This window comes from Natrix helvetica (genome assembly GCF_964273705.1).
Source record: "Natrix helvetica genome assembly, chromosome: 13".
NCBI lineage: Eukaryota > Metazoa > Chordata > Lepidosauria > Squamata > Natricidae > Natrix > Natrix helvetica.
The window spans coordinates 4,110,238-4,134,731 of NC_138557.1; the positions used below are offsets into that span (position 1 = coordinate 4,110,238).

Sequence of the window (24,494 nt, forward strand, 5' to 3'; positions counted from 1 at the left end):
TTGTAAATATTTCAAAACATTTAAGGAACCTCCATATCATGGCAGTGAAAGCAGGAGTGTGCTTTTCCAGCTGTGTTAGAATATTTAAGCTGATAGCTGTTAACTAATTGCTAGTTAAAGAATGAGACCTGCTGTATGTATTGGGACTAGTGTTTTAAATTAAATTACTTGTCTGTAAAAATTGAGTAGGATTTAATGTTTATTTTCATTAAAAAAGAGCATTTGCCCTTTGATAATCTATGAGCAAGTTGGCTAGCTGGTAGAGATTGGCATGAACTATCATCCTGTCTACATTTGTTGCCCCTGAATAAAAAGTAAAGGAGTAAAGGACTCGTGTAAAATTCCTATTGGTTTATATGTACTTGTAATGTTTTTAGTTTTGTACTGATGGAATATTTTAATGGCTTTGGATTTTTTTGTTTGTTTATTTCAACAGTCTACTTGAAACACCCCGATAGAATATTCTGGGCATGCATTCATTGTTTCAAATGTGAAGGAGAACACATTTTCTGTTTGTTTCTTGCCCCAGTGCCCAAGGAGCTAGGGTACCAATATTCAGTGGTGGAAACAGTAAGCATGATTACTGGGCTTCTAGAAGAGAATTAGAACATGGTCTGCTTAATTTTACCAAATTAGCTAAAAAAAAAAAAAAAGGCTGCTCGACATAGACAGCAAAATTGTCTTTCAGACTGCACATCTCCTTAGGACAAAATTGCAATAAATACCTTAAATTACAGCTAAAGAAATGTAAACTTACCTAGATCCTTGAATAAACACAAAGATCTAAAGGGGAGGGGGACCTTCTATAATAATAAATCACAGCAAAATGTATAATAATTCCCCTATCTTGTCAGAGGTGCTTATTTATCACAACCTGTTGTTTATGGTAAGGGAATATGGCAACTAAATACCTGGTTTTAGTACCACCGGAAATGTAAGAATTGCACAGTGTCTGTTTGACATGCTTTCGTGCATACCAATTTATAACATGTAGGGTTGACTTGTAAAAGCTATTAGTAGCTGACAATGTTCTTTTCTTCCCATTTTTTTGAAACATGAGCTCTGTTGTGAATAGTGATAAGATATATAAGCAACATATGGTGAGTTACTGGGATGAAGGCATAAAGAATTTATGTATGAACTGCATTTCGTCAGTTTAGTAGGAGTGAGTCTCATTTTCTAACGATGCCATCTGCACAAATTTAATTCTGGCTTCAGAACTCCAACCGAGTTAATATAAAATCTCCTCTTTATAAAATCTTCATTCTGTTAAAAAAAAATATGTGCAACACGAAATACATCTATATATTATCTCTTTATTTTACCATTCAGAAAACTTTTAATTTACACACGGTCCAGAGGAAACACCCCAATCTTTAAAGAGTAATTAAATACTTCTATACCGCAGGAAGTTCTGTGGGTGCAGGTGATAACTTGAGGTTAAAATTGACAATTTAAAAAAGGGATTTAAATATTTCTTACTAAAACTGTTCAAACTGGAAAAGCGTATCTTAAACAAATATGGTTTTCTGCTAAGCAAAATGTTTCTATGAATGGGACAGTGATCTATGTATGTTCCCATTTCTATTTGACTGCTCTGTTGACTCCGTTTCACCTAAAAATAGGAAATTGAAACTGCATCTCCTTGGCTGGTTTGTTTATTTATTTATCACATCTCTAAAACCTCCTGACATCACAACAGCTCTCTTGGAATATTCTCTGCCCACGAGACATTGACTCTTTTCTTTTGCTTTAATGTCTGAATTAAGAGCATCCAACTTTCATTCTGTTATGTCTTCTTTTGCATATGCTATCAGCTCTGAAAGTGAAATTCCAACGAATAATGGTAGAACACCCTCCGATTCCAGCAAGCGTCTCTCCGTTTTGGTCTTTGTACCTTCTGCCTTCCTGTTTGTCGCTTGCAGCACTTCTTTGGTGGGCTTTCATATTCCTTTGTTTACAGCTTTATCAAAACATTTTTAATCAGGGCAGTTGGATGTCTTCAAAACACAGATAGGGCAGGGAGTTTGTTTCTTGAGCTTTACGTTTGCAACTTGTGGTTCAGATATTACCATTGGAAGCAATAATGAAAACATGGTGATAACTGGAGAATTCCTTGACCCTCTTGTTAATTCTTAGTGAAACTATTCTGTGATCCCTATTTTCAGCCCAACCGCGTTCTTAATCATCACTTGTGTGTCTGATTCCTGACTTGCCGAGGAAAAAGATTGGGTTGCTTTAATTACCCTGTTCCTGCGAACATAAGACCTCCGTGGATAATAATCCCAATCGGGCTTTTGAGCACATGTGCCAAAATAAGCCCTCCCCGAAAATATTTAAATGCATGCACAGGTGAGGCCAGAGGGGGGGAAAGGGAGGGGGAACATGCCCCATGCACCCATATGCCCTTACGTAACAGCCGCTCCCGCAACCCTAGCCATTGCGCCCCTTCTGTCACCCTAAGGGCGGCAGGTCCAGCGACGCACAACACAGCATCAGCCATGAGGTGACCACGCTCGCCGCCTCCCGCACCTCAAAAATAATAAAACCTCCTGAAAATAAGGCCAAGCACTTATTTTGGGGGTCAAAAGAAAATAAGACCCCGTCTTATTTTTGGGGAAACACTGTTTCTCTGTTGGAGAAAACCTCAATGCTTTATCAGTGGAGTTCTGGGAAAACCTCCCTTCTTCCCCAAAATTTCCCAGTCTGTCCTGGAGTCAGGAAATCCCAATTTGCTCCAGCATCTAAGTACCTACAAGGATCGGTCCTGCTGAGCTTCCAGGTTTATTTTTGGTTGTCTATGTGGCGCCACTTGTCATTATTCTTAGCCTTCCTACTTCACCTTCTACGTAAGACAAAAAGAGTAGTAATACATTTCTTTCTGCACCCCATTTGGTGAATTGGTAAAAACAGTGGATGGTCTTACATACAAGGATGTACGGTAGACATCCTTTGGGGTTGATTTTAAATAAGGGAGACAGTTTGATGCAAGATTACTGCAGAGCTCTTTCCGTATTGATCTCCAGTGCCGTTCAGGGCTGCAGAGTTGAACCACTTCCAGAATTCCTGACAGAAAGCTTGGCGCGAGTTAGACTACAGAAAGTTTAATGACCCTGCATTTGCAAGTCACTGTTGCCTTTCCCCCTGTAGGTCTGCGCTTGCTATACATCACATCTAGAGGCCCCCCGCCTGCTATTAATGAAGTTACAGTCCATCGCCAAGAGAGCTTCTCTGCAATATTCTTTCTAATCCCGCTTTAGGAATTTCCCAGTATTGAAATAGCTTTTGGGGCTTCAAGCAGAGCTCTCCAAACTTGGGAACTTTTAAGAGTCGTGGACTTCAACGGCCATGCTGGCTGGGGAACTCTGGGAGTTGAAGTCCACGAGTCTTAAAAGTTCCCAAGTGTGGAGAGCCCTGGCTTAAAGGCTAAGATTCTGAAGAAATGCTTATGGAACTGGTGATGCTTAGCTCGAGGAGAAGGCAGTTTGGTGATCATTATTTTATAAATTTATTGATCCCAGCAAACCCTGGAGACACCTCAATATAAGCACATGGAATGAAAAGTAACCCCCACCCCACCCCCAGCATAACTTTACTTTAAATATGGATAGTTGAATAAATTAAATGGAAATAATGACTGAAACTAATTCTTTTATTACTTGTATGTAATTGTCTACCAATGACAGGCAGACGTGTTAAAATCACCACAAACAAACTCTACAGTCTTGCCTCTTCAGTCAAGCCCTTACTTTTTTTCCCCCACCTCATCATTTGAGTCAAATGGATGCCTGCAGTGGTATTCCTTCACTTTGGGGAAAAGGTCTCAGAATAGTGTCGCAGAATAACAGTTGGAAGGGACCTTGTCGGTCATCTAGTCCAACCCCCTGCCCAAGCAGGAGACCCTACACCACTTCTGACAGATGGCAGTCCAGTCTCTTGAAAGCCTCCAGGGATGAAGCTCCCACAACTTCCGAAGGCAACTTCTGTTCCATGGGTTGATTGTTCTCACTGTCAGGAAATCCCTCCTTATTTCCAGGTTGAATCTCTCCTTGGTCAGTTTCCATCCTTTATTCCTTCTCTGGCCATCAGGTGCTTTGGAAAATAGCTTGACCCCCTCCTCTTTGTAGCAGCCTTTCAATTATTGGAAGACTGCTATCCTGTCTCCCCTGATCCTTCTCTTCACTTACACTAATAGAAGTTACATGATGCCAGATTTGGGCCTATATAATATTTGGAATAAGATTATGAGATCCAATTTCCCAATTGACTCTTGGATAGCTGATGAGGTATGAGTCAACCTAATGTTGCAGTGTTGCAGCAGAATTTCCTTCTTATGCTTTCACAGTCCGTCTAATCGTTGTGTTCAAGGCTTGGATGTTACAGTGTGGCACTCTTGTATGGATAGTGAGTCTGGGTTCAAGGAAATCCATCTAAATAGCATCATCTATGTCCCCAAGAATTACAACTAATGAGTTTTCCTACCGAAGCCTGGACTGTGCATTTTGTTTTTTTGCGGGTGAAGTTTTGTGGTGCTACTGCATGGAACAATTCTTCAATTCTGGCTTACATCAATGATCCTATGTTTAATTGGCCATCACACGCGCTGAAGAAATTGTTCAGCTTCCTTCCTATGGCATGACAATAATTGCTGGCCAGCTTCAACTCTTGAAGTTTTCACCTCTTGTCATTAGCATGCACGGAAGCCCTCTTCCACAAACCTTCCAAGATGGGAGAACATCAATAATGCAAACCCCACCCCCGTGTTTCTGTGAAATGCCATGTCTGATAGCAGTTTCTCTTTGAATGATCCAATCCATCCATCCACTTTTCTCCTGGGAAACCAGTTGGTTGCTGTCACACATTCTCCACTTTGTTCTGGAACCTAGGGATGCATAGTGTAAACATCAATGCTCTTACTGTCATCCCAAACCTGCACTTGATGGTGAATTTCAATTGGAGGGACTCCTCTGTCAGTCAAAAATTTAGTCACTGCATGTAACATGCCTTAATTCCCACTGGTTGAAGTGAAACAAGAGATGCTAAAAAACATATCAGAGCTTTGGAGATATCAGCACTGCCATCTGTTGGCCACTTACAGAACTGGATGGGTTACTTTTCATTCAACCCTCTTGTATTTAATTTGCAATGTATATTTCACTACTTCTTGTTTAGATTTTTTTTACATACTCACAGGCAAGAAGCAAGGCTAAAAATGTAGTTGTCCTTCTCTATTATCTTACATTTTCTTCTTCTCTATCTCATCTCTATTGCTTAAATCAGGGGTGTCCAAACTTGGAAACTTTAAGACTTGTGGACTTCAACTCCCAGAATTCCCCAGCCAGCATGGCTGGCTGGGGAATTCTGGGAGTTGAAGTCCACAAGTCTTAAAGTCCCCAAGTTTGGACACCCCTGGCTTAAATCATAAATCATTTGACGCAGTCTGCCGTTAACCTTCATATTATATTAAACCTTGTCTTACTCCTATTGCTTTTTGTTGTTTCTCCGGCCGTTTCCCACCATTAGAGAGACTCGTAACTGAAATCGGTGATACTAAAACTATAGTAGTTATGCCTGAATTGAGGTTACAACAGCCTCATTAGCGGCAAGGCTATTTCATTGGTGGCAAGGATATTTGTTTCTTTTTACGTGCACTTCTCTACAACACACGCTGCAGTCCAAACATAGAATGCTGAATTATGGTCATAAGTTGAGGACTACCTGTGCTGTTAAAAGAAATAAATAAGCCTTGTCCTTGTTCCTTTATTCAAATCTATTTTCCAGAGTTACAGTCAGTAAGCACAGCGTATTAAGTGATGCATTTGTGTCTTGTCTTGTGTAACGTATTTTGAATTGCTTCTTGTTTGGGAATTTGGGCTGGTTAATAAAGAGATAGCATTATTTTTTTGCTTATAACACACAGTTTCTTGATTTCTGCCTCTGTACAATTAGCCTGCAAATTCAAAACATGCTATGCCTGGTGCTGCATGCTTTCTAAATATGACAGATGCCATTCGTGAGCTAAAAGGCATTCTCTATATTCACACCTCAGATCGTAATAAGAATTAAAAGCTTAGATAAAGGTTAAGCAAGGCAATTTCTTGTTGAAAATAAGAAGTAGCTTGTTGGGCTTGATAAGAGGAGAGTGTTGTGTTAATGCCAGTGATTTTAGGGCAGCTTCCGTATCAATACTTAATAGGTTGTCCAGTATGGTGATTCACTGTTCTTAGTCTGCAGTATCCTAGCAACAGAAACATACCTGCTTGGGAAAGGAAGATGAAAGGCTGTTCAGAAATATTTCTGCATATACAAGGCCATTTAATATTACCAGCCATCTCAGAATTTTAGTTGTATTGCTTTGGAGAGGTAAGAATTTGCCAATCTTCAGGCTGGTCATCTACGTCCACTAAATACCCTGATTAGTGTTCCCTGTTTCATGTTTAAGGAGAGAATTTCAGCTGTAAATAAAAGTCCAAATATTTTGTTACCCTTCCTGATTTAAGTTGAAGTCTCTTTGCTTTCATTCATTGCTTTCATTCCCAGAACAAACATGTGAATTTATATTTTGTTCCTCCAGTCAATGCTTTAAAGCCGCCCTTCACTAACCTTGATGCTTTCTATATATGTGGGGTTCCAATTCCCAGAAACCCTTGCCAGCATTGGTGCTGTTGGTAGGGATCTTGGGTGAAAATATTTATGAACATGAATACGCTGAAAGCTCTTTGCAGTTTTGTTGATGTTCTGCGATTTTCATTCTTTTCTGTATTACTTAACAGGGGAGGAAAAAAAACCAAAATCCAAGTGATGGCTTATAACTGCCATAGTTTCTTACCAAAATGTGGTTATTGTGATGGGAATTGTGGTTGAACAGTAGCTAGAGACCCAGAATTGCATACTTTGATCTTCTCTCTAGCATGCAAATATGGACTGCCAAACTTTGCTTTCTGCAGCATTTTTAGAGGACTTCAGTATCTCATAGTGACAAAGGTTTAAGAAGCTCTTGTTTTAAACATGCTACGGTGAGCCCTAGGTGCTTTGCTCAATTGGGAAAGTGAATTCTTGTAACACATGAGATGCCCACATTTTGAGGGGGGGGGGAATCACACCTTATCACGTTGCCAGATGTATTCAAGGCATTTGGTTATTACACCATTTAAAAGCTAAAGTGGAAGGAGATGAACAAAACACAAAAGAAATAATAATTACAATCAAAATTGTTTTTGTAGTGATTGAAAGTTTTGAGCTGAGCTGAATTCTGTTAAACTGAACCACTAGTTCACTTGTCCTCTTTTTGTTTCCTTTTTTATACAGGTCTACGGGGGCTAATTAATCTTGGGAACACATGTTTTATGAACTGTATTGTCCAAGCACTTACTCACACTCCACTGCTGCGAGATTTCTTCCTCTCCGACAGACACAAATGTGAAATGCAAAGCCCCAGCTCGTGTCTGGTCTGTGAAATGTCTACGCTTTTTCAGGAGGTAAGTTGCCCCTTTGTGCCCTTGTTGAGAATGTCACACTTTCATCTTTGTGGTGTGTAAAAGGCAACCAGAGAGATTGCTCTACTCAATATTTTAGGCTTCCTTCATTTCCTCTTTCATACTCTAGGTCTGTTGGTTAAAAAGCCTCTTGTTCAACATAAGAGGTAGTTTGGGAAAGTTCCTTTAGGGTTTTCTTCTTCTTCTTCTTCTCCTCCTCCTAATGAAACACTGAAGAATACATATCAGGGGGCCCAAGTGAAGTAATTATGGAAAGTAGCACTGGGTAAAGTAATTGGATAATTCCAGAACTAATTGTAAGGAGGGAGAAGTTTTATTGCTGCAGTTCTCTGAATTATAGCATCAAAACTGTTGTATCAGCAGATTTCCGTAATGCTCAGGCTCTGGTCGCTGTGCCATTCCCGTTGGCATCCTAGGATTGCTTATCGATCCTTTGGAATATAAAAGGCATTTGTGCATTGTTGCGTTGCTGCAGTGTGGTTTCAAGCCAACAAAACTCTAGCAGAGCAAGGAAAAGAATTTTCCTCCCAAGTGTATAATGTGATGTGTGTAAAAATCTGTAAAGATGCTCCCTTACCCTAAATTCTGGATAACACATTGGGTTATGAAGACATATATGAAGAGTTTGGATTCGATTTCTATACATATCAGAGAGCCAGTTTGATTGTGAATTCTAGTCCCGCTTTAGATTTGAAAGCTGTCTGGGTGATGTTGGGCCAATCACCAGGTGACTGTTGAGTTCTAGTCTCACCCTAGGCATGAAAGCCAGCTGGGTAGCTTCGGCCCAACGCTTCACTCTCAGTCTAACTCACCTCACAGGGTTGTTCCTGTGAGGAAGGTATGTGATATTTAAGTTAGTTAAGTTATTTAGGGAATAATTTTAATCTTTCCACGAAGAGTTCTTATATATTTGCTGTTTTGGAGAAAGGGGGGGAAAAAATCCTGAACCTTTTGTTTTCTTTCCTGTCCCCCCCTCCCCCCCTTCCCCTCCATCCCTGGTGCAGTTCTACTCTGGGCACCGATCTCCTCACATTCCATATAGGTTATTGCACCTGGTATGGACACACGCACGGCATTTAGCAGGGTACGAGCAGCAGGACGCCCACGAGTTCCTCATTGCTGCCTTGGATGTGCTACATCGACACTGCAAAGGTGAGGCTGGTCCGATCTTGTTAACACTCCCCGAAGCGTCTCTGCAGGTTCGGCCTTTGCAGGTGGTCCTCGGCTTAACGACCACAGCTGAGCCCAACATTTACGTCGCGAAGGGAGGCGTTTGTTAAGTGCGTTTTACATCCCCACTTTATGACTTTCCTTGCCACAGTTGGGAAGGGAATCCCTGCCGTTGCTAAAACAGTGACGCCGTTGTTAAGCGAATCTGGCTTCCCCGTTGACTTTGTTCGTCAGAAGGTCGCAAAAGGGGATCTCATGAACTCGGGATCATGTGAGTCATAAAAGCGAGTCATCTGAATCACATGATCTGCAACGATCGTATGTGTGAAATTTGTGACTCCGAATGGTCCCTAAGCAAACTGTTACAAGTCGAGGACTATCTGTACTTAGCTGCAGGATATCAGAAGGAGGTTTCTGCTTTGCTCTTTCTTAAACTGGCCAGAGTCAACCCTCTCTCTTCTCACTCATTTTCATCATGGCTTTCTTACTATCCGCAGTTGTAGCTGGAAAGAAAATCCTCGGATTTTGAGTTGCACTAGATTTTGTAGGTTTCATCCTGAAAAAAGGAGGAGTAAGCCTAAATACAGGCAGTCCTCATCTTACAACAGTCCATTTAGTGACCGTTCAGCGTTACCACATCACTGAGAAAAGTATCGTCCGACCATTTTTCACACTTCTTGCCAGGGTTCCAAAATAGCATCCTCAATAAAATAAAAGAGTCCGAGGCAAAAGTTTCCTCCAAGTTCCAATTTATTAGAAGAGCCACGTTGGCACATCTGGGAAAACCCGAATCTAAAAGCTTCCAGGCTCCCTCCCAGTCTCCCACAGTAGAATATATGGCAGGCTTGAGGCCCACTATAAAAGATGGCTTCCAAGCCTGACACTTACGACTGTTGCAGCTCCCCCATGATCACGTGATCAAAATCCAGCCTGACTCACATTTATGACGGTTGCAATGTCCCGGGGTCACATGATCCCCTTTTGCCACCTTTTGACAAGCAAAGTCAACAGGGAAGCCAGGTTCACTCAACAACTGTGTTGTTAAAAAGTTTGTAATGTGGGGCAAAACTCACTGAACGACTGTCTTGCTTAGCAGCACAAATTTTAGGCTCAATTGTGGTCGTGTGTCGACCTGTAACTCCCAAGTAAACCTCTTCGAATGTCCTAAATGTGAAGAGGTTTACCGTGGCGTAAACGCCTCTAGACGACCATTAGCCCCTCCCAGAAGCCACCGCTCAATCCCTGGAAATTCCTTTTCAGCCCAATTGTGCTTTTTTTCTTTCTTTTTGCTGTTGCTGCTGCGTTACATATTGACAGGTGCAAGGAGGTGGTAATTTCATTTTGCCAGATGTCACGGGAAGCCCCGTGAGTTTGTCATACCTCCCTGGGTTGCTGTGAACAAGTTTTCAGAACAGTCTTTAGAGACCCCCCACCTCCTCATTGAGCCTAATTGACTTGGGTAATTAAAGAGGGAGCAGCCTTTACTCTCCTGTGGGTGCAAATGACGGTCTATTAAGACTACCCAGCAGGGAGATTACCTGCAGCCCAGTGAAAATGCGAAGAAGCCCTTTGCTAGTTTCTGTGTGAGCGGGTGACAAAAATAAAAGGAGGAAATGTCTTTTACAGGCAAGGGTTAAAGCTTTGTCCTTTAAAAAAAAGATTCTTTGTTTTCCTTTCTCTATGTATCTTTCTCCAAAAATGACTGCAGTGTAACTTTTCATGACTTCATAAAAGAAACAGGAAAGACTGCCCCCCCCCCCCTGTCAGTAGTGATTTAATGATGTATTTTTTACTTGGCAAGAAAGTTTAAATCCCAATTGTTACACAGTTGCTCTAAATAAGGTGCTGGCATATTTAATCTCCAAACACTAAGTCAGACTCCATGCCATGTTGACATTGGCAAGATTTTAGGTTGCTTCCGTTCATCTCCCTGGGATTTGTTGGTGGCTGAGTGTTCTCCTAGCCACGGTTAAGAAAATTTCCCATGAAGTATAGAATAAACATTTTTTTAAAAAAATAAATAAATTTAGTCAATCTTTTCAGTCACGTTGGAATAGTTATGTTGTGTGTCAAAATTATGAAATGGTCTACATTTGCGAATGCTGCCTTTTCTACCTTACTTGACTGGCAGTGGTTTTGCTAGATAGTGTGAATAAATGACATGTGCAATTTTCTTAACAGCAAGAATCATTTTTACTTGGAAAGACTTACATGTATTACTCAACCCTTCGAAGTGCAGTTAAATCATCATTGCTGCTTAACTGCCATAGCAAGGCTACCTCCTCTGGAAGGTGTCCTTGGGGCAGAGCAAAACCAGCCAATTTTCCACTTAATAATAATATATTACGATTCCTATGACACAAAGTTTCTCATACCTAATTTTGGACCAAGTTCTCTACTTTCTTGGTTCGGTCAGCCGAGCACAACGCGAAGCGATAAAATAGAAGCAGTGTTTTTCATAGCTGTCATTCCTGATGAACTTCCTTACTCTTGGAACATTATTTTTTTTGTAAAAAATACCACAAAAAATAGGTCTTAGGTCTACAGGCAGTCCTTGACTTATGACCTCATTGGGGACCAGAATTTCCATTGCTAAGCACTGGAGGCTGTGAATTCAATCCTAGGTAGAGGCAGATATTTCTCTCGGCACATTGGGAATTTATCTGCTGAACAAAATTCCGCATTGGCAACAGGAAGGGCATCCGGGCATGCTAGCTCCCTTCAGTTGCTCAGACTCCATCCCGCAAGGGATTATGGATTTGTTAAAAGAAGGGAGCAAGATGCTGACTCTGTAAACCGCTTAGAGAGGGCCGTAAAGCGGTATATAAGTCTAAGGGCTATTGCTGTTGTAACTGAACGGTCACTAAACGAATGATAAACGTAAATCAAGGATTTCCTGTATGTTTAGTATATAAAGAGCGTAGTTCTCTGCACGGCTGCAGGCAAATATTCAGAAGGCTTGAAAACAAAGTCTTATTTCCTTTTCTTCAGGTGACGATAATGGGAAGAAAGCCAGCAATCCCAACCACTGTAACTGTATCATAGACCAAATCTTCACAGGTGGACTACAGTCTGATGTCACTTGTCAGGTCTGCCAGTGAGTATGATGAGCAAGCCTTTTAAAGACGGGCAACCCCTTGGGTATACAAAGGCGATATCTTCCTGATGTATATATAGAACGAGCCCAGGCAGGAAACTTCAGTGAGAACCTGGATGAAATAAAGAAGTCTTTAATTGCACAATAACTAACCTACTGCTCTTAAACCTGCTTGTATTAAGGCAACCTTTATCTTTTTTTCTGGCGAAGTCCGCAACCCTCGGATCAGCTGATCCAGAGAAGGCCAGAAGTTCTCTCTCTGTCTCTGGCACACTCTTGCCAGCCTCTAGTATCACTGGGCCTGCAACTCTTTTTGCAACCGCCACTAAGAGAAAGGACGCGGTAGCTAGGGTTTGCAGAAGCGGCCCCCACGAGGCCATTCTGCGTGGATGGCAGCTGCATGTGGGGTGTGTGGGGCATGTTCCCCCACCCCCATTCCCCACCCCAGGAAATGGTGGGGACTGGTTGTGCATGCGGTTAAATATTCTCGGAGAGGGCTTATTATCCCGGAAGGTCTTATTTTAGGGAAACAGGGTACCTAGTTGGGTAATGAATCGTCTGCAAGGAAACACTAAGCTCAAGAGAGTATCAAGGACTCCACAATCACTTCTGTCCAAACTGTTGCTTTCCATGATCCTGTGGCTGAACTCTTTTTTTTTCCCCTCCTCCTCCTAGCGGTGTGTCCACAACGATAGACCCCTTCTGGGACATCAGTCTGGACTTGCCCGGTTCCTCCACCCCGTTTTGGCCTCTGAGTCCAGGCAGCGATGGCAGTGTGGTGAACGGAGAGAGCCACATGTCAGGAACCACCACCCTCACAGACTGCTTGCGAAGGTACAGACTGGCAGACTGGCATTAGAAAGGAGCACTCTTACCTTCCCTCCTCCTGTCTGCAGATGAGCAATTGGCAGGCAGATGGCCCAGGAGCACAAAAACAAAAACAAACCCCACCACCACGTCTGCAATTATTTCTGCTGAATCATCGTGCAAGCAACTCAATTCCCTTGTAGGAAAAGAGGTCAGGACAAAAATTAAGCATGTAGCATAAACTTGATAGAAGCTGTTAGGTAATCAAGACAAACAACCCCCTCAGTTTAGCTTGTCCCCATGATAAATTCTCAGCATGGTGTATCCTTAATTACATTAGACGGTAGACGGTATTGCTTCATATGTTGCAAAGTGAGGTGAGCTCAGGATAAACAAAAACACCTTTGATCTCTCATCTTACAGGCGTTTTAAGTAAAACGTCGTTGAACTATGGCCTACATGTACGGTATCTCTGTAGATCTCAGGTGCAGGTTTGCAATCCTTGTTTTCCTTAATTCTGGATAGTCTGCCTCTTACCTATCCCTCCCTCGCTCAGTGAACAGAAGTGGAGTCTCTTAGAGGTAAGGAAGAGAAAGCCAACATAAAAGAGGAATTGCCAAGCGAAGCAGCCAGCCAAAAGCAGGAAACCTCCATTGCTTCACCAGTTTTTGGACCCAGAATTTGGAAATTCTACTAGTCTTTTAACAGATTGTTCTGCTAAAATACGAGGTGGAATGCATCTTAGTGCTGAATTCAAGAAAGATCGACAGATGAGCAATGTCCAGCAGGTTTCATCCTTCTTTCAAAACATAGTAAGCAGATTGTTTTTCCGTCCCACCTGATGCAACTGTCACTTCACAAAAGATCTGAAAGGTTATAGAATTATCACACAACCACCTCTCCTTCGGGAAGATTGGAAAGAAAATATTTGCTGGAGAATTTGCACAACAGTATACAGAAATCCATACAAAGAAGACTGCACTGACTTTCTTCACTCCAAATGGATAACAGGCCAGTCGAGATAGAGGGACCTCAATGAATTTACACTCAATTTCCTTGCAAGAATGGGAGATGGTTTCATGTCCCTGCCTGGGCTTTCCTCTATGTAATTATCCATAGCCTCGGTTGAATATTGAAAATATTTCCACAGCTTTTAACTGTTCACCTGTTTACTGTTTCATTGTTTGTCACCTGTTTACCTGCTTTGAGGTTAGTTAAATGAAGATACTCCTGGGGATATCTTTCTTCACTCACTGAATCATCGCACTGTAATTAGGACATTGAGACTAAATTGTTTAGGACTGTAGATTGGTTCCTCCCCCTAAGATTCTTCCATTTTCTTGGAATCTGGCAAGCACCTTCAGAACAATGCTAACCAGATCCATTCGGCTATCACTATTATAGTAATTAAGATCATAGGAACAGCCTTACTGGATCAAACTTCCATCTAATCCCATAACTGTCCACTGGTACATATTTTGGTGGCCACCCTAAACAAATTCTGGAGTTCACCTTTAAACCTTTTCCCTTAACGTGGAAGTACTGTACAGTAACAATGCCAATAGAGCTATGCTTTTGTCTTATTGCTTCATACTATGTAGGGTTTATTTGTTACCTTAACACCAAAGCCAACAACACATCGTCTTGCTTTCTAAGTAATTCTGCTTCATTCATCAAGCAGGAAATTTCAGAAGACGTTAATCTCACATTCCAAGTTAGTTTTGGCTCTCCAGAGATTTTAGGAGGCTGTTTCTTTCACGTCAAAAGTAGATGATGGCTAATCTGGAACTGTTGCAGCTTTAGGCAAGATTGGAAGAGAAATGCTGCAAATATGAAAACCTTGAGACTTCCGGATTCTAGCTGTCTTTAGCTGTAACCACTACAGTCAGCAGCCGCAGTTGCTAAAAGATATAATTCATTTAAAAGTTGTATACCCTTTGTGTAGAGGCTTGAGGATTAGTTCTGTGTAGTCTGTGTCTCTCAAATGGGTAGTTTGGCATGGCTGTTCCATGTGAAGAATGCATTGTATGTAGAAGGCCTGTTACCAAACGATCTCCTTGATGGACGGAGGATACTAATTTGTATGGAAGAAGGTTCAGTGTTGGTCTTTTGTACTGCCTCAGTACAGAATTCAGATTCACTGTTTCAATAAGCGACCCAAGCATTGCCTCAACAATTCCAAGGTTTGAATATTCCTTTTTTAACCAGTTGATCTCTTTGAGTCTGGAAGGTAAGGATGGCAATTATAAAAACATGCATTTAGATTTCACCCAAGATAATTTCCAGATTTGGGAAGGTATGTTGTATTTTGGCTATGTGAAAAAAGAAACTTTTAATCTGTCCTCACAAATGCCTCAACTGTGTATGTTTAAACTCATGCAAAACACTGGCCTATTCACCTAATCAAAGCTTAAAATCTCTCCCACCCCCTACCCCACCCCATTCCATGGTGATCTCTTCCTGTTAGCCATTTTGTGTTCATAGATTGGCCACTGAGCCAAATTTATTTTTATTGTCATATTTTTCAGCTAAACTTGGCTTTAAGAACATAAACAAACATTGTGGGAAATGTCTTAAGGAACATTTTAACACCAGTTTGTATATGTATAATTTATGTTTTATTTTTATGGTTTTAAAAAAAAAAAATCAAGAAACATAATAGCAAAGGATTTGAAATGAATAAAAACCTCTTGATGAAGCTAGTTTTTTAACTGTAATACTTGTAGAAGATTGTACATAAAATATACTAAATAGAAATTTAAAGTGAAATGGTTACTTGTGCTGGTTATCCATTCTGTTTTAAACTTATTTTTTTCCAGGTTTACAAGGCCAGAGCATCTAGGAAGCAGTGCCAAAATCAAATGTAGTGGTTGCCACAGCTACCAAGAATCTACCAAACAGCTCACTATGAAGAAGCTACCCATTGTGGCTTGTTTTCATCTCAAAGTGAGTTGCTAAATGATGATTCCTAAAAGCAGATCTTCCTCCATAGAATTGGTTGATTTTCTTTCAATTTTGTGTCCTTGTCATTTCTAGTATATCCAAATGTCTAGATTTCATAAATGTGAACACAGAGAAGGATATTTTGGAAGCAGGGAGCATTTTGTATTGAATGTCAAAGGATGATCTCTTGCCATGAATCACCCTGTCCTCCTGTCTGTTCAGAATTAAGATTTTAATATTTAATACCTCAAAACAGCGTTCAAATGCCAGCGAACTAATATTGCTAAATTCCGGCAGCTGAAGTAATGGATAGGGGGATGTACGTTATTTATAGCCAAACTGTTATCAGAGTCATGATGAAGAGCTGTGTCTTCTGACAATGTTAATAATGTAATATGGCAAACAAAAAGAAGATGTGAAAGGCTATATCTCGTCTGTGTAATTTCTTTTCTCGTGCTCAGAAAATAGCCTGGTCTGTTGCTAGGGAATTGTTCTGCTTCTGAAATTGGAGTACAATTACCTACAAAGGTAAATAGGACAGGAGGTTTTTTTTAGAAATTTGGAGGAAGGCTGCCTTTCGGAAGAAGAGTTCATTAATCTTTCTGCCCCCCCTGTTCACATCCGCTTATAGCATTTATTCGGATGATGATGAAAGTATGGAGCTTATCACATTTCCCATTGTCTCTGAAATTAATCTTTTCCAGCCACTTGTGTCTTGGCAGCGTGAGATACCTAGAATATTATTTGTCTTGCTTTTTAAATCACAGCATACCTCAGTGCTAGCTTTGTGCAAAGAAGGTTCCAGGATGAATCTGCGCCTAAAAATCCTAGAATACCCCAAGAATTATAAAGGATTGTTTTGAAAACGTTTTTCCCCTCCCTTTCTGGTACATTCTGATCTCTCTTTTGTTCTAAAAAGAAGAAATAGTAAGCAACCATAACAATTGTATAAAAGACACTCACTTCCGACACACTGTTGTATTCATATACAGGTAGTCCTTGACTTACGACCATTCATTTAGTGACCATTCGAAGTTACAGCAGAACTGAAAAAAGTGGCTTAGGAAGCAAAAAATCTGATCTTCTACCCATTTTTTTTTTCATCTAGCGGTTTGAACACTCAGCCAAACTGAGACGGAAGATCACTACGTATGTCTCCTTTCCACTAGAGCTGGACATGACGCCTTTCATGGCCTCTAGGTATGCACTGGAAACCTCTTCTGCCGAGAAACAACCCCCCCCCCCCCATACAGTATCTTAGGCAGTATTGAAAGAGCAGAGAAATTGTCTAGGTCAACTTGTAGGTGGGGGCTACAATTGGATGTTCTTTTCAGTGATTCCGCTGGCATGGATTTCACACTTGAAATTAAGCAGGAGTATCTTTAGTGAAAAGAGAGTGATTCCCCCTTCCTCCCTCTAAGGTGCATAGAGCCGTGGTGGCGCAGTGGTGAGAGTGCAGTATTGCAGGCTAATTCACTGCTCACTGCCAGCAGTTCGATCCTGATTGGCTCAAGGTGGACTCAGCCTTCCATCCTTCTGAGGTCGGTAAAATGAGGAGCCAGGTTGTTGAGGGGGAGGGGGGGCAATAGGCTGGCTCTGTAAACTGCTTAGAGAGGGCTGTAAAGCACTGTGAAGTGGTATATAAGTCTAAGCGCTATTGCTATTATAGTTTCTTTAATTGGTTTAGATGTATACTTGCTTTTCATTTAAGTAATCAATTTCCTTTGATTTGATTGTTATGCCAAGAAGAAAAATGGCAAGTTTATTGCCTGACCTATCACTGATACAAGTATAAAATATGCATGCTCACATTTAAAAACATTTGACTACGATAATAAAGACAGGATTTCTCCCCCCCCCCCCTTTTAAATGGTCAGTCAAAAGTTCTCCAGAATTCTTCAGCCGGCATGACCTTTGCCCCAGGAAGTGCTGAGATTTGAAATTGACATTTCATGAAAGTGTCCAAGTTGGAAAAAATGGCTGGGGGGTTGGGGGTAGAGGACCTTTGAAGATACATTTAGGGATCCATGAAATTATCTTTCTTTACTTTGGAGAAAGAGCTCTTCTGGAAAGGTACCAAGTATCACTGCGTATAGAGCATTCGGAATTCACCCTGTCAATAGCCTTCAAATGCTTAAACTAGTAATTTAAATCTCCTGCTTTGGTATTTTGCTGGTTTTCTTCATGCCAGGGGTAAGTTATGTCAGTGTTGTCTCTTTACTTAAACACTTGTTTCTTCTCTTCAGGAAATGTCGAGAAAATAAGGAAATCTCTTCAGATTTTAAATGTCTGTTAATTAAAGGGCAACTTGATAACCCGCTGTCTTTTTAAATGACAATGAACATGGTGTTTTTGTTTGTTTGTTTGTTTGTTTTTATTGTAGTAAAGAGAGCAGAATGAATGGGCAGTACCAGCAACCAGCAGATAGTCTAAACAGTGATAATAAGTAGGTGGCTTTGTCTTCTGTGCTTCTTGGTCTCAGATACGTCCCTTAAAACAGTATAAAAAGCTGCCTATTTTCAGTAGCCTGGTTTTTTTTTGGGGGGGGGGGGAGCACTTTGTATTCTAAACTAGTTCTGGGGGGAAAGAATTGTCCAGGAACAAAATGCTGTTTCTTCAAACAGTGACTTTTCCATCCTCTCCACTGTCCCATCAGCCTTCCTTCTATCTACTCTTAAAGATTTACTACTCCACCAATTTTACCTACTCATTTGTCCCATTAAAGTGGTCCCTGGTCTAGCAAAGCCCACCCAGACCCTGTAGAGAGCGTGGCACGCAAATAGGTGTGCTAAAATCTTAATACACCTGACGTTTTGACAGCTTGGATTGGCATTGATAATCAGAGTAATATGTGTAAACACTGTTGATGTTTTTCAGAAATACTAGATAATATAGGTAGTCCTCGACTTACATCAGTTCTTTTAAGGGACCGTTTGAAGCTACAACAGCAATGAAAAAAGTGACTTGCGATCACTTTTCAAACTTACGACCGTTGCAATATTCCTATAGTTACACGGTCAAAATTTCAAATGCTTGGCAACTGACTCCTATTTATGTCGGCTGCAGTGTCCCGCGGGGGGGGCTGGGGGGGGTGTTGTCATATCTCTTGGGACCTCCTGACAAGTAAAGTCAACGTAACCATTCTGTGACTAACTTCTGCAGTGATTCACTTAACAACTGTGGCAAGAGAGGTTCGTAAAATGGGGCAGAATTCACTTAACAACTTAGCAGCAGATACCTTGGGGCTCAATTGTGGTCGTACGTCGAGGATAACCTGTAGTATGTGGAAGCTCCACCTCGGATGGCCCAGTTTACGTACAAGTACACCTTAGCAAAATGTTGATGATTGAAGGGGCTAAAGGTTCTGTGTTGTAAAAAATCAAGCCGTTTTCTCTTTGCTTGTTCATCCCGACAGGTATTCCTTGTTTGCAGTAGTTAACCATCAAGGAACCTTGGAGAGTGGGCATTATACCAGTTTTATTCGGCAACACAGAGACCAATGGTTCAAATGTGATGATGCCATAATTACCAAGGCTAGCATTAAGGACGTACTAGACAGTGAAGGGTATGTCAAACTCCTCTTAACATAAAATGCCAGTTTTGCTCCCTACCGTGTCACTGAAGTAGAAAATAGGAGCAAAATTAGTGTGAAAATAAAATTGTACTTTGATCTGGAGCAGGGGTGTCAAACTCAATTTTATTTGAGGGCCGCATCAGGGTTGTGTTTGGGGGGGAGGCGTGGCCGACTCTACATCACTTGTGTTGGAGGTGCCTGTGGTGGCCCAAGGATTGTGCCAGGCAAAACGGGCTCCCGAGCTCAGTTTTCGGCCTCCTGCAACCCTCTGCCAGCGAAAACTGGGCTTGCCAAGCTCCCTTTTTGCTGGCAGAGGCACTGTGGGCCAATCCTTCGCTATTTCCAGGGCGGCCCCATGGGCTGGATCTAAGCACCCGGCAGGCCGTATCTTGCCCCTGGGCCTTGAGTTTGACACCCCTGATATAGAGGATTATCTCAAAACCAGTGAGGATGATCATTTTTTTATTAATGACCTATGTTTTTGGAGTGGCCAAAAATGGTACCCTACTTTAAATCAAAATTTTCAACTTTGGCCACTTCAAGATGTGCGGACTTCAACTCCCAGAATTCCCTAACCAGCATAGCTATATTCCCATAACCCCATACTAGCTGGCTGGGGAATCCTGCGAGTTGAAGTCTGCACATCTTACAATTGCCAAATTTGAGAAATGCTGCTCTTAAACAGCGTTAACATCATCACACTCAGATTGTGCTTTGAAAAGTCTGCAGCCTGCATAAATCATGCAAATGAGCTCCTTTCTTTTGGCCTGACTCACCAGTTGTTGCTGCTTTTCTGGTTTCCCAGGGATGGGAGGGAAGGGGGGAGGGATGCAAAAATGTTATTCCACTTTTCTCCTTTTGCTTCTGGGATTCTCACCGGGATTTTGCATTACCATATAAGGAAAGGAGTTTTTTTTATTTTTGTTGTTGTTGTTGGTTTTTGTTTCACAAAATGGGAGAGTCTGTGAAAGCTGATTTCCCTACTTAGGTTACCTTTGCACAGAATAGGGTGATATGCGTAACACAGTACCGTGTTTTCCTGAAAATAAGACAGGGTCTTATTTCCTTTCAACCCCCAAAATAAGCGCTTGGCCTAATTTTCGGGGAGGTCTTATTATTTTTGAGGTGCAGGAGGCGGCGAGCGTGGTCACCTCATGGCTGCTGCTGTGTGGCAATATTTTCGGGGTGGGCTTATTTTCGGGGAAACAGGATATCAAGGTGTTTGAGATAGAAACCTTGTATTCACACAGTACTCTTTCCATGGTTGCAGAGGTAGTCCTTGGCTTACAACCATTTGTTTAGTGCCTGTCCAAGTTACAACGGCACTGATAAAAGTGACTTTTGATCATTTTTCACACTTAATGACCACTGCAGCATTCCCCTGGTCACGTGATCAGTGTTTGGACGCTTGGCAACTGCTTCCTATTTATGACGGTTGCAGTGTCTGTGATCCCCATATGTGGACCACCTGACAAGCAAAGTCAATGGGGAAGCCAGGTTCACTTAACGGCCACATTACTAACTGAACAGCTTCCCTTTACAACTGTGGCAAGAAAAGTCACAAAACGGGCCAAAACTCAGCTAACAACTGTGCCTTGCTTGGCAATGGAAATTTTGGCCTCCATGGTGGTCATAAGTCAAGTATTGCCAAGGAATGTCTATATAGGTGGCTCCTTTTTTCCACCTGTATTTCCTGCCTTTCTCTATGATGTTCTCGGCTACAAGGAGGAAGGGAGACCATCTTCCCCACCCCTCCCCTTCCTGGATGATAGGGAAAGGGCTGTTGGAATGGAATGTGTGGACTGTTGCCCACAAAATGTTGTCATTCTATGACTAACATTTCAGGCGTCTTAGAATTCATTCGTTGTTAGAAATTGGATGTTCTGAACTTCCCCTTCGGAAGGCAGCTTTAGTCTTCCGCCCTCCTTCCTAAAAGTGAACCTTTGGAGTCCCCGTGTCTTAATTCAGGATTTCTTTTCTTTTCTCTTTTCTTCCCCCCCCCCCCTTCCCATTCCCCTTCCCCCATCCCTTTCCTTCCCTTTCCCCTCCTTTTTCTTTACTTTTCTTTTCCCTTCCCTTCCCTTTCCTATTTGGGGACGTTTGGGAATTGCTCAGGCAAACCAGCAAACTTCTAAAACTGAAGGCAACGGGACTTTCTTATTTTTTTCTTTTGAAGGCGTTTCGCTTCTTATCCAAGAAGGTTCTTCAGCTCTGGCGAGGAATGGAAGGATTTGTATTCCTTGCAGACAGCTGGCCATTTGCATCCTTTTAGAGGGTCGTTGAGGCCATAATTGTAAAAACTGTAATTTGCAGTTTTTCTTCTGGAAATCCATTCCTACTCCCACACCATTCAAAGGGTCTTCATCCCAAATTGTAGCTAAAAATCTGTAGGGATTCTCAGTCCTCCAGGTCAGAAAGTCCGGTTGCCTCTTGAACAAGCACCTTTGGGACAACCATGACGTGGGTGACTGAGAATCTCTACAGACTTCTAAAACGGAAGCTCCCGGATATGCCCCCTTTCGACTCAAGCCACCCTGCTGAGGATCCCAATGTTGGCAGAATCTCTCCATTTTTGCTGCTTCGAGTTTGTTCTTTAGGTGTGGAATTTGGCCTCAATCCTGTGTCACTGTCAAGCCCTCAGCAGCCCAGGCATATCCTCTGATGACTCACTGGCCTTGAATTATTTAGACTCTCAGCACATGAACAGGGAACAAAAACCCTTCCTTGAAACCGTCCCTCCCTTATGAAAAAAACCAGCCCCAAATCCCTTCTGCTTTTAACAGGGATGTGGGGAGGGGGGGGGAGCCAGAATGTATGCGGAGAGACCCACATCGACCTAGCTCTTACAACCCACCTTTCTTCTCCCTACTCCCCAGATACTTGCTGTTCTATCACAAACAGTTCCTGGAGTACGAGTAGCCCCGCTCAGCAGCCGATGCGACAAGGAAAGGAAAGGAAGCGAAAGGAGAGGTAGACTTCCGATAAAACACACAACACTACCTGAAATGAAAAAAAATAAATGACACCCATTCGACACCTGGCCCCGAGCTGCGACAGGACCTGCTTGCCAGTTGGCTCAACCGCCTAGAGGAGTTTTTTTTTTAAATAAATAAAAATGAATGAACTCTCTTCCTTTGGTTTGCGGTCCTGCAAGGACAGAAGGAGGGGGAAACCTAACCAGAGGCTGCCGCCAGTGACTTTGAGCGAAGGAATAGAATAGTGCGAAGGTTGCCCTCGACGGGGACATAAGAGGGGAGCCGAGGAGTCCCGCCGTTCCTCCGAGACGTGCGCGGGAAGGCCGGGGTGTGTGTGTGTACGTGCTCTCATCTTCTCCATCAAGCATCTTCTCCATTGGTGCTTCAGCTCCAACTGACCAATCATACGACAGTTAATTGAAAACAAAAATACCCCCGAGCCCCGTTCCCCCCCCTTTTTTTTTTCCTTTTTTCTTTTTATCATCATCGCCCCCATGGGTCTGAAAGCAGTCAGAACGGAGGAGAGTTGGGGACGCCGCGACGAGATGGACTTTGCGAGTACCTTTTTATTTGTGAATTTTAGTTATTAAATAAATACAGTATGAAATGATTAGGCTGTTTTGTTTTTCGAGAAAAGCCATTAACCAAGAGGCCAGATTGACGGGACCGGCGTGGTGGTGAAAGCACCCAAAACCCTGCCTCTTTTAAGTCACAGGTAACTTTGGAGCAGGGAGGGGACTGTTCTTTCTTGGAACAGGCTAGGTTTCTGTTTGAGCCCCTCCTGCCCCCACTTTTTTGTTTTCTATACATTGCTATTTTATTAATTTCTTGCCCCCCCCACTTTACACATGTACTTTTGTTCATCGTTTTTTACGCCCGTAAGAATGAAATTCATAATTGCAACCATCAGTAAAAGTGAATGAATTGGCATGTTTATACTGTAAAAAAAAATAGTAGTCTTGATTATTTATTGTGGTTAGGGGAGCGGGTGGGTGGTTTGGATGTAAATAAGGCTGATCTCTCGGGGTGGGTGGGTGGGTGTTTGGAGGCTATTGTTTTCCCATCTTCCCTTTGCAAAGAAATATTGCCCCCCTGAGACCCTTGGTCTTGAAAAAGGTGCCATCTGCCACTTCTGAGGACTGGGTGCTGTTTTTTTTTAAATTAGTCTCAACTACTGGAGTTTTCTTCCTAAGCAAAAGACCAACTCTGCATTTATTGGCCTCTTAATTCGTTTGTTCTCTCTCTCTCTCTCTCTCTCTCTCTCTCTCTCTCTCTCTCTCTCTCTCTCTCTCTCCCCCCATTCCTCCCTCCCTCTTTCTCTTCCTCTTTTTCTCCCTCTGCCCCTCCCTCTCTCCTCTCTCTCTCTCCCTTCCTTACTCCTCTCCCTCCCCAAAGCCTTCTGGCTTTGTCCTTTCTTCCTGAAAACTGGGAGCATGTTTGCTTTTGTTTTTCGTTTTTGTCAGAAATGAATTTATTTTCTCCCTTTCTCTCCCACCCCCCTACTGTCTAGACACCGCCAAAGCCCATATGGGCTGTATATTTTATCAAGAGGCAGGGCCACGTTTTATTTGTCACTTACGAAGAAAACGGCTTCTTTGCCTTGTTAAAAAGAAAGAAAACCCCTTCAGGCTGCACCGCTGAACTTGGGTGTTTGTGTCTGCACCCAATAACCGCAGGGAAGTGGTTTTGTCACACCTCCTTTTATCTGTGCAAAACAAGTTCACCTTTCTGTGCGAGGAAGAGACGTGAAGAAGGAGAAGGCCCACAGGTGACTTGGATACCAGCTGGATTTCTGTTCAGCTGACAAAAGTTGCCTTTAAAAAAAAGGAAAAGACATTTTCTGCCTTTAAACTGGCCAAGCCTCATTGCTTTTTCAAAGCTGGTTATGTCCTAGGAGTCTATTGGGTGTTCTAGAGATGCCCGACCCAGTCTTGTAATTTCCCACCAGTTTAAGAGTTTAAGAGAAAATGTACTGGTTTTGAGACAACTCACACTTGGCAGAATTTAAATCTTGTCAAAATCTTTGTCCAGTTGCAGAGAGCTTGACTTGCTCTTCCTGTAGGCCAGGGGTGTCCAAACTTGGCAACTTTAAGACTTGTGGACTTCAACTCCCAGAATTCCCCTCTGGGAGTTGAAGTCCACAAGTCTTAAAGTTGCCAAGTTTGGACACCCCTGCTGTAGGCTGTTCAGCGGCCCTTAAGGTGCCTGCTGTTCAAGGCAGATACTACTTAAGGTGCATTGTTTGCTAGTGTAAAAACGAGGGTATAATGGTGAACAGGTAGTCCTTGACTTACAACCGTTCTTTTAGTGACCGTACAAAGTTACGACGGCACTGAAAAAAGTGATCGTTTTTTCACACGACTGTCTTGCATCTATTCTAGATCACCCCCCTCCCCCCCCCCCCGAATCTTTATTGGTTCGTTCAAGATAAA

At 42.2% G+C, this 24,494-nt stretch overlaps 1 protein-coding gene across 4 annotated transcripts in view; it reads left to right on the plus strand.

Annotated features, from left to right (window-relative positions):
- The window catches only part of USP22 (ubiquitin specific peptidase 22), a 51,759-nt gene extending 29,087 nt beyond the window's left edge, over positions 1-22,672 (plus strand). For 2 of the 4 annotated variants that reach the window (XM_081965459.1, XM_081965462.1), the window contains exons 6-15: positions 7,309-7,478; positions 8,501-8,648; positions 11,658-11,763; positions 12,439-12,597; positions 15,390-15,516; positions 16,622-16,713; positions 16,935-17,054; positions 17,897-17,959; positions 18,929-19,078; positions 21,964-22,672. In XM_081965459.1, coding sequence (XP_081821585.1) covers positions 7,309-7,478; positions 8,501-8,648; positions 11,658-11,763; positions 12,439-12,597; positions 15,390-15,516; positions 16,622-16,713; positions 16,935-17,054; positions 17,897-17,959; positions 18,929-19,078; positions 21,964-22,006 — 1,178 coding nt within the window. In that variant the 3' untranslated portion in view covers positions 22,007-22,672. The remainder of the gene's footprint in view (positions 1-7,308; positions 7,479-8,500; positions 8,649-11,657; positions 11,764-12,438; positions 12,598-15,389; positions 15,517-16,621; positions 16,714-16,934; positions 17,055-17,896; positions 17,960-18,928; positions 19,079-21,963) is intronic. The other 2 variants (XM_081965460.1, XM_081965461.1) reach the window with 2 other exon arrangements.
- Positions 22,673-24,494: the final 1,822 nt, after the last annotated feature.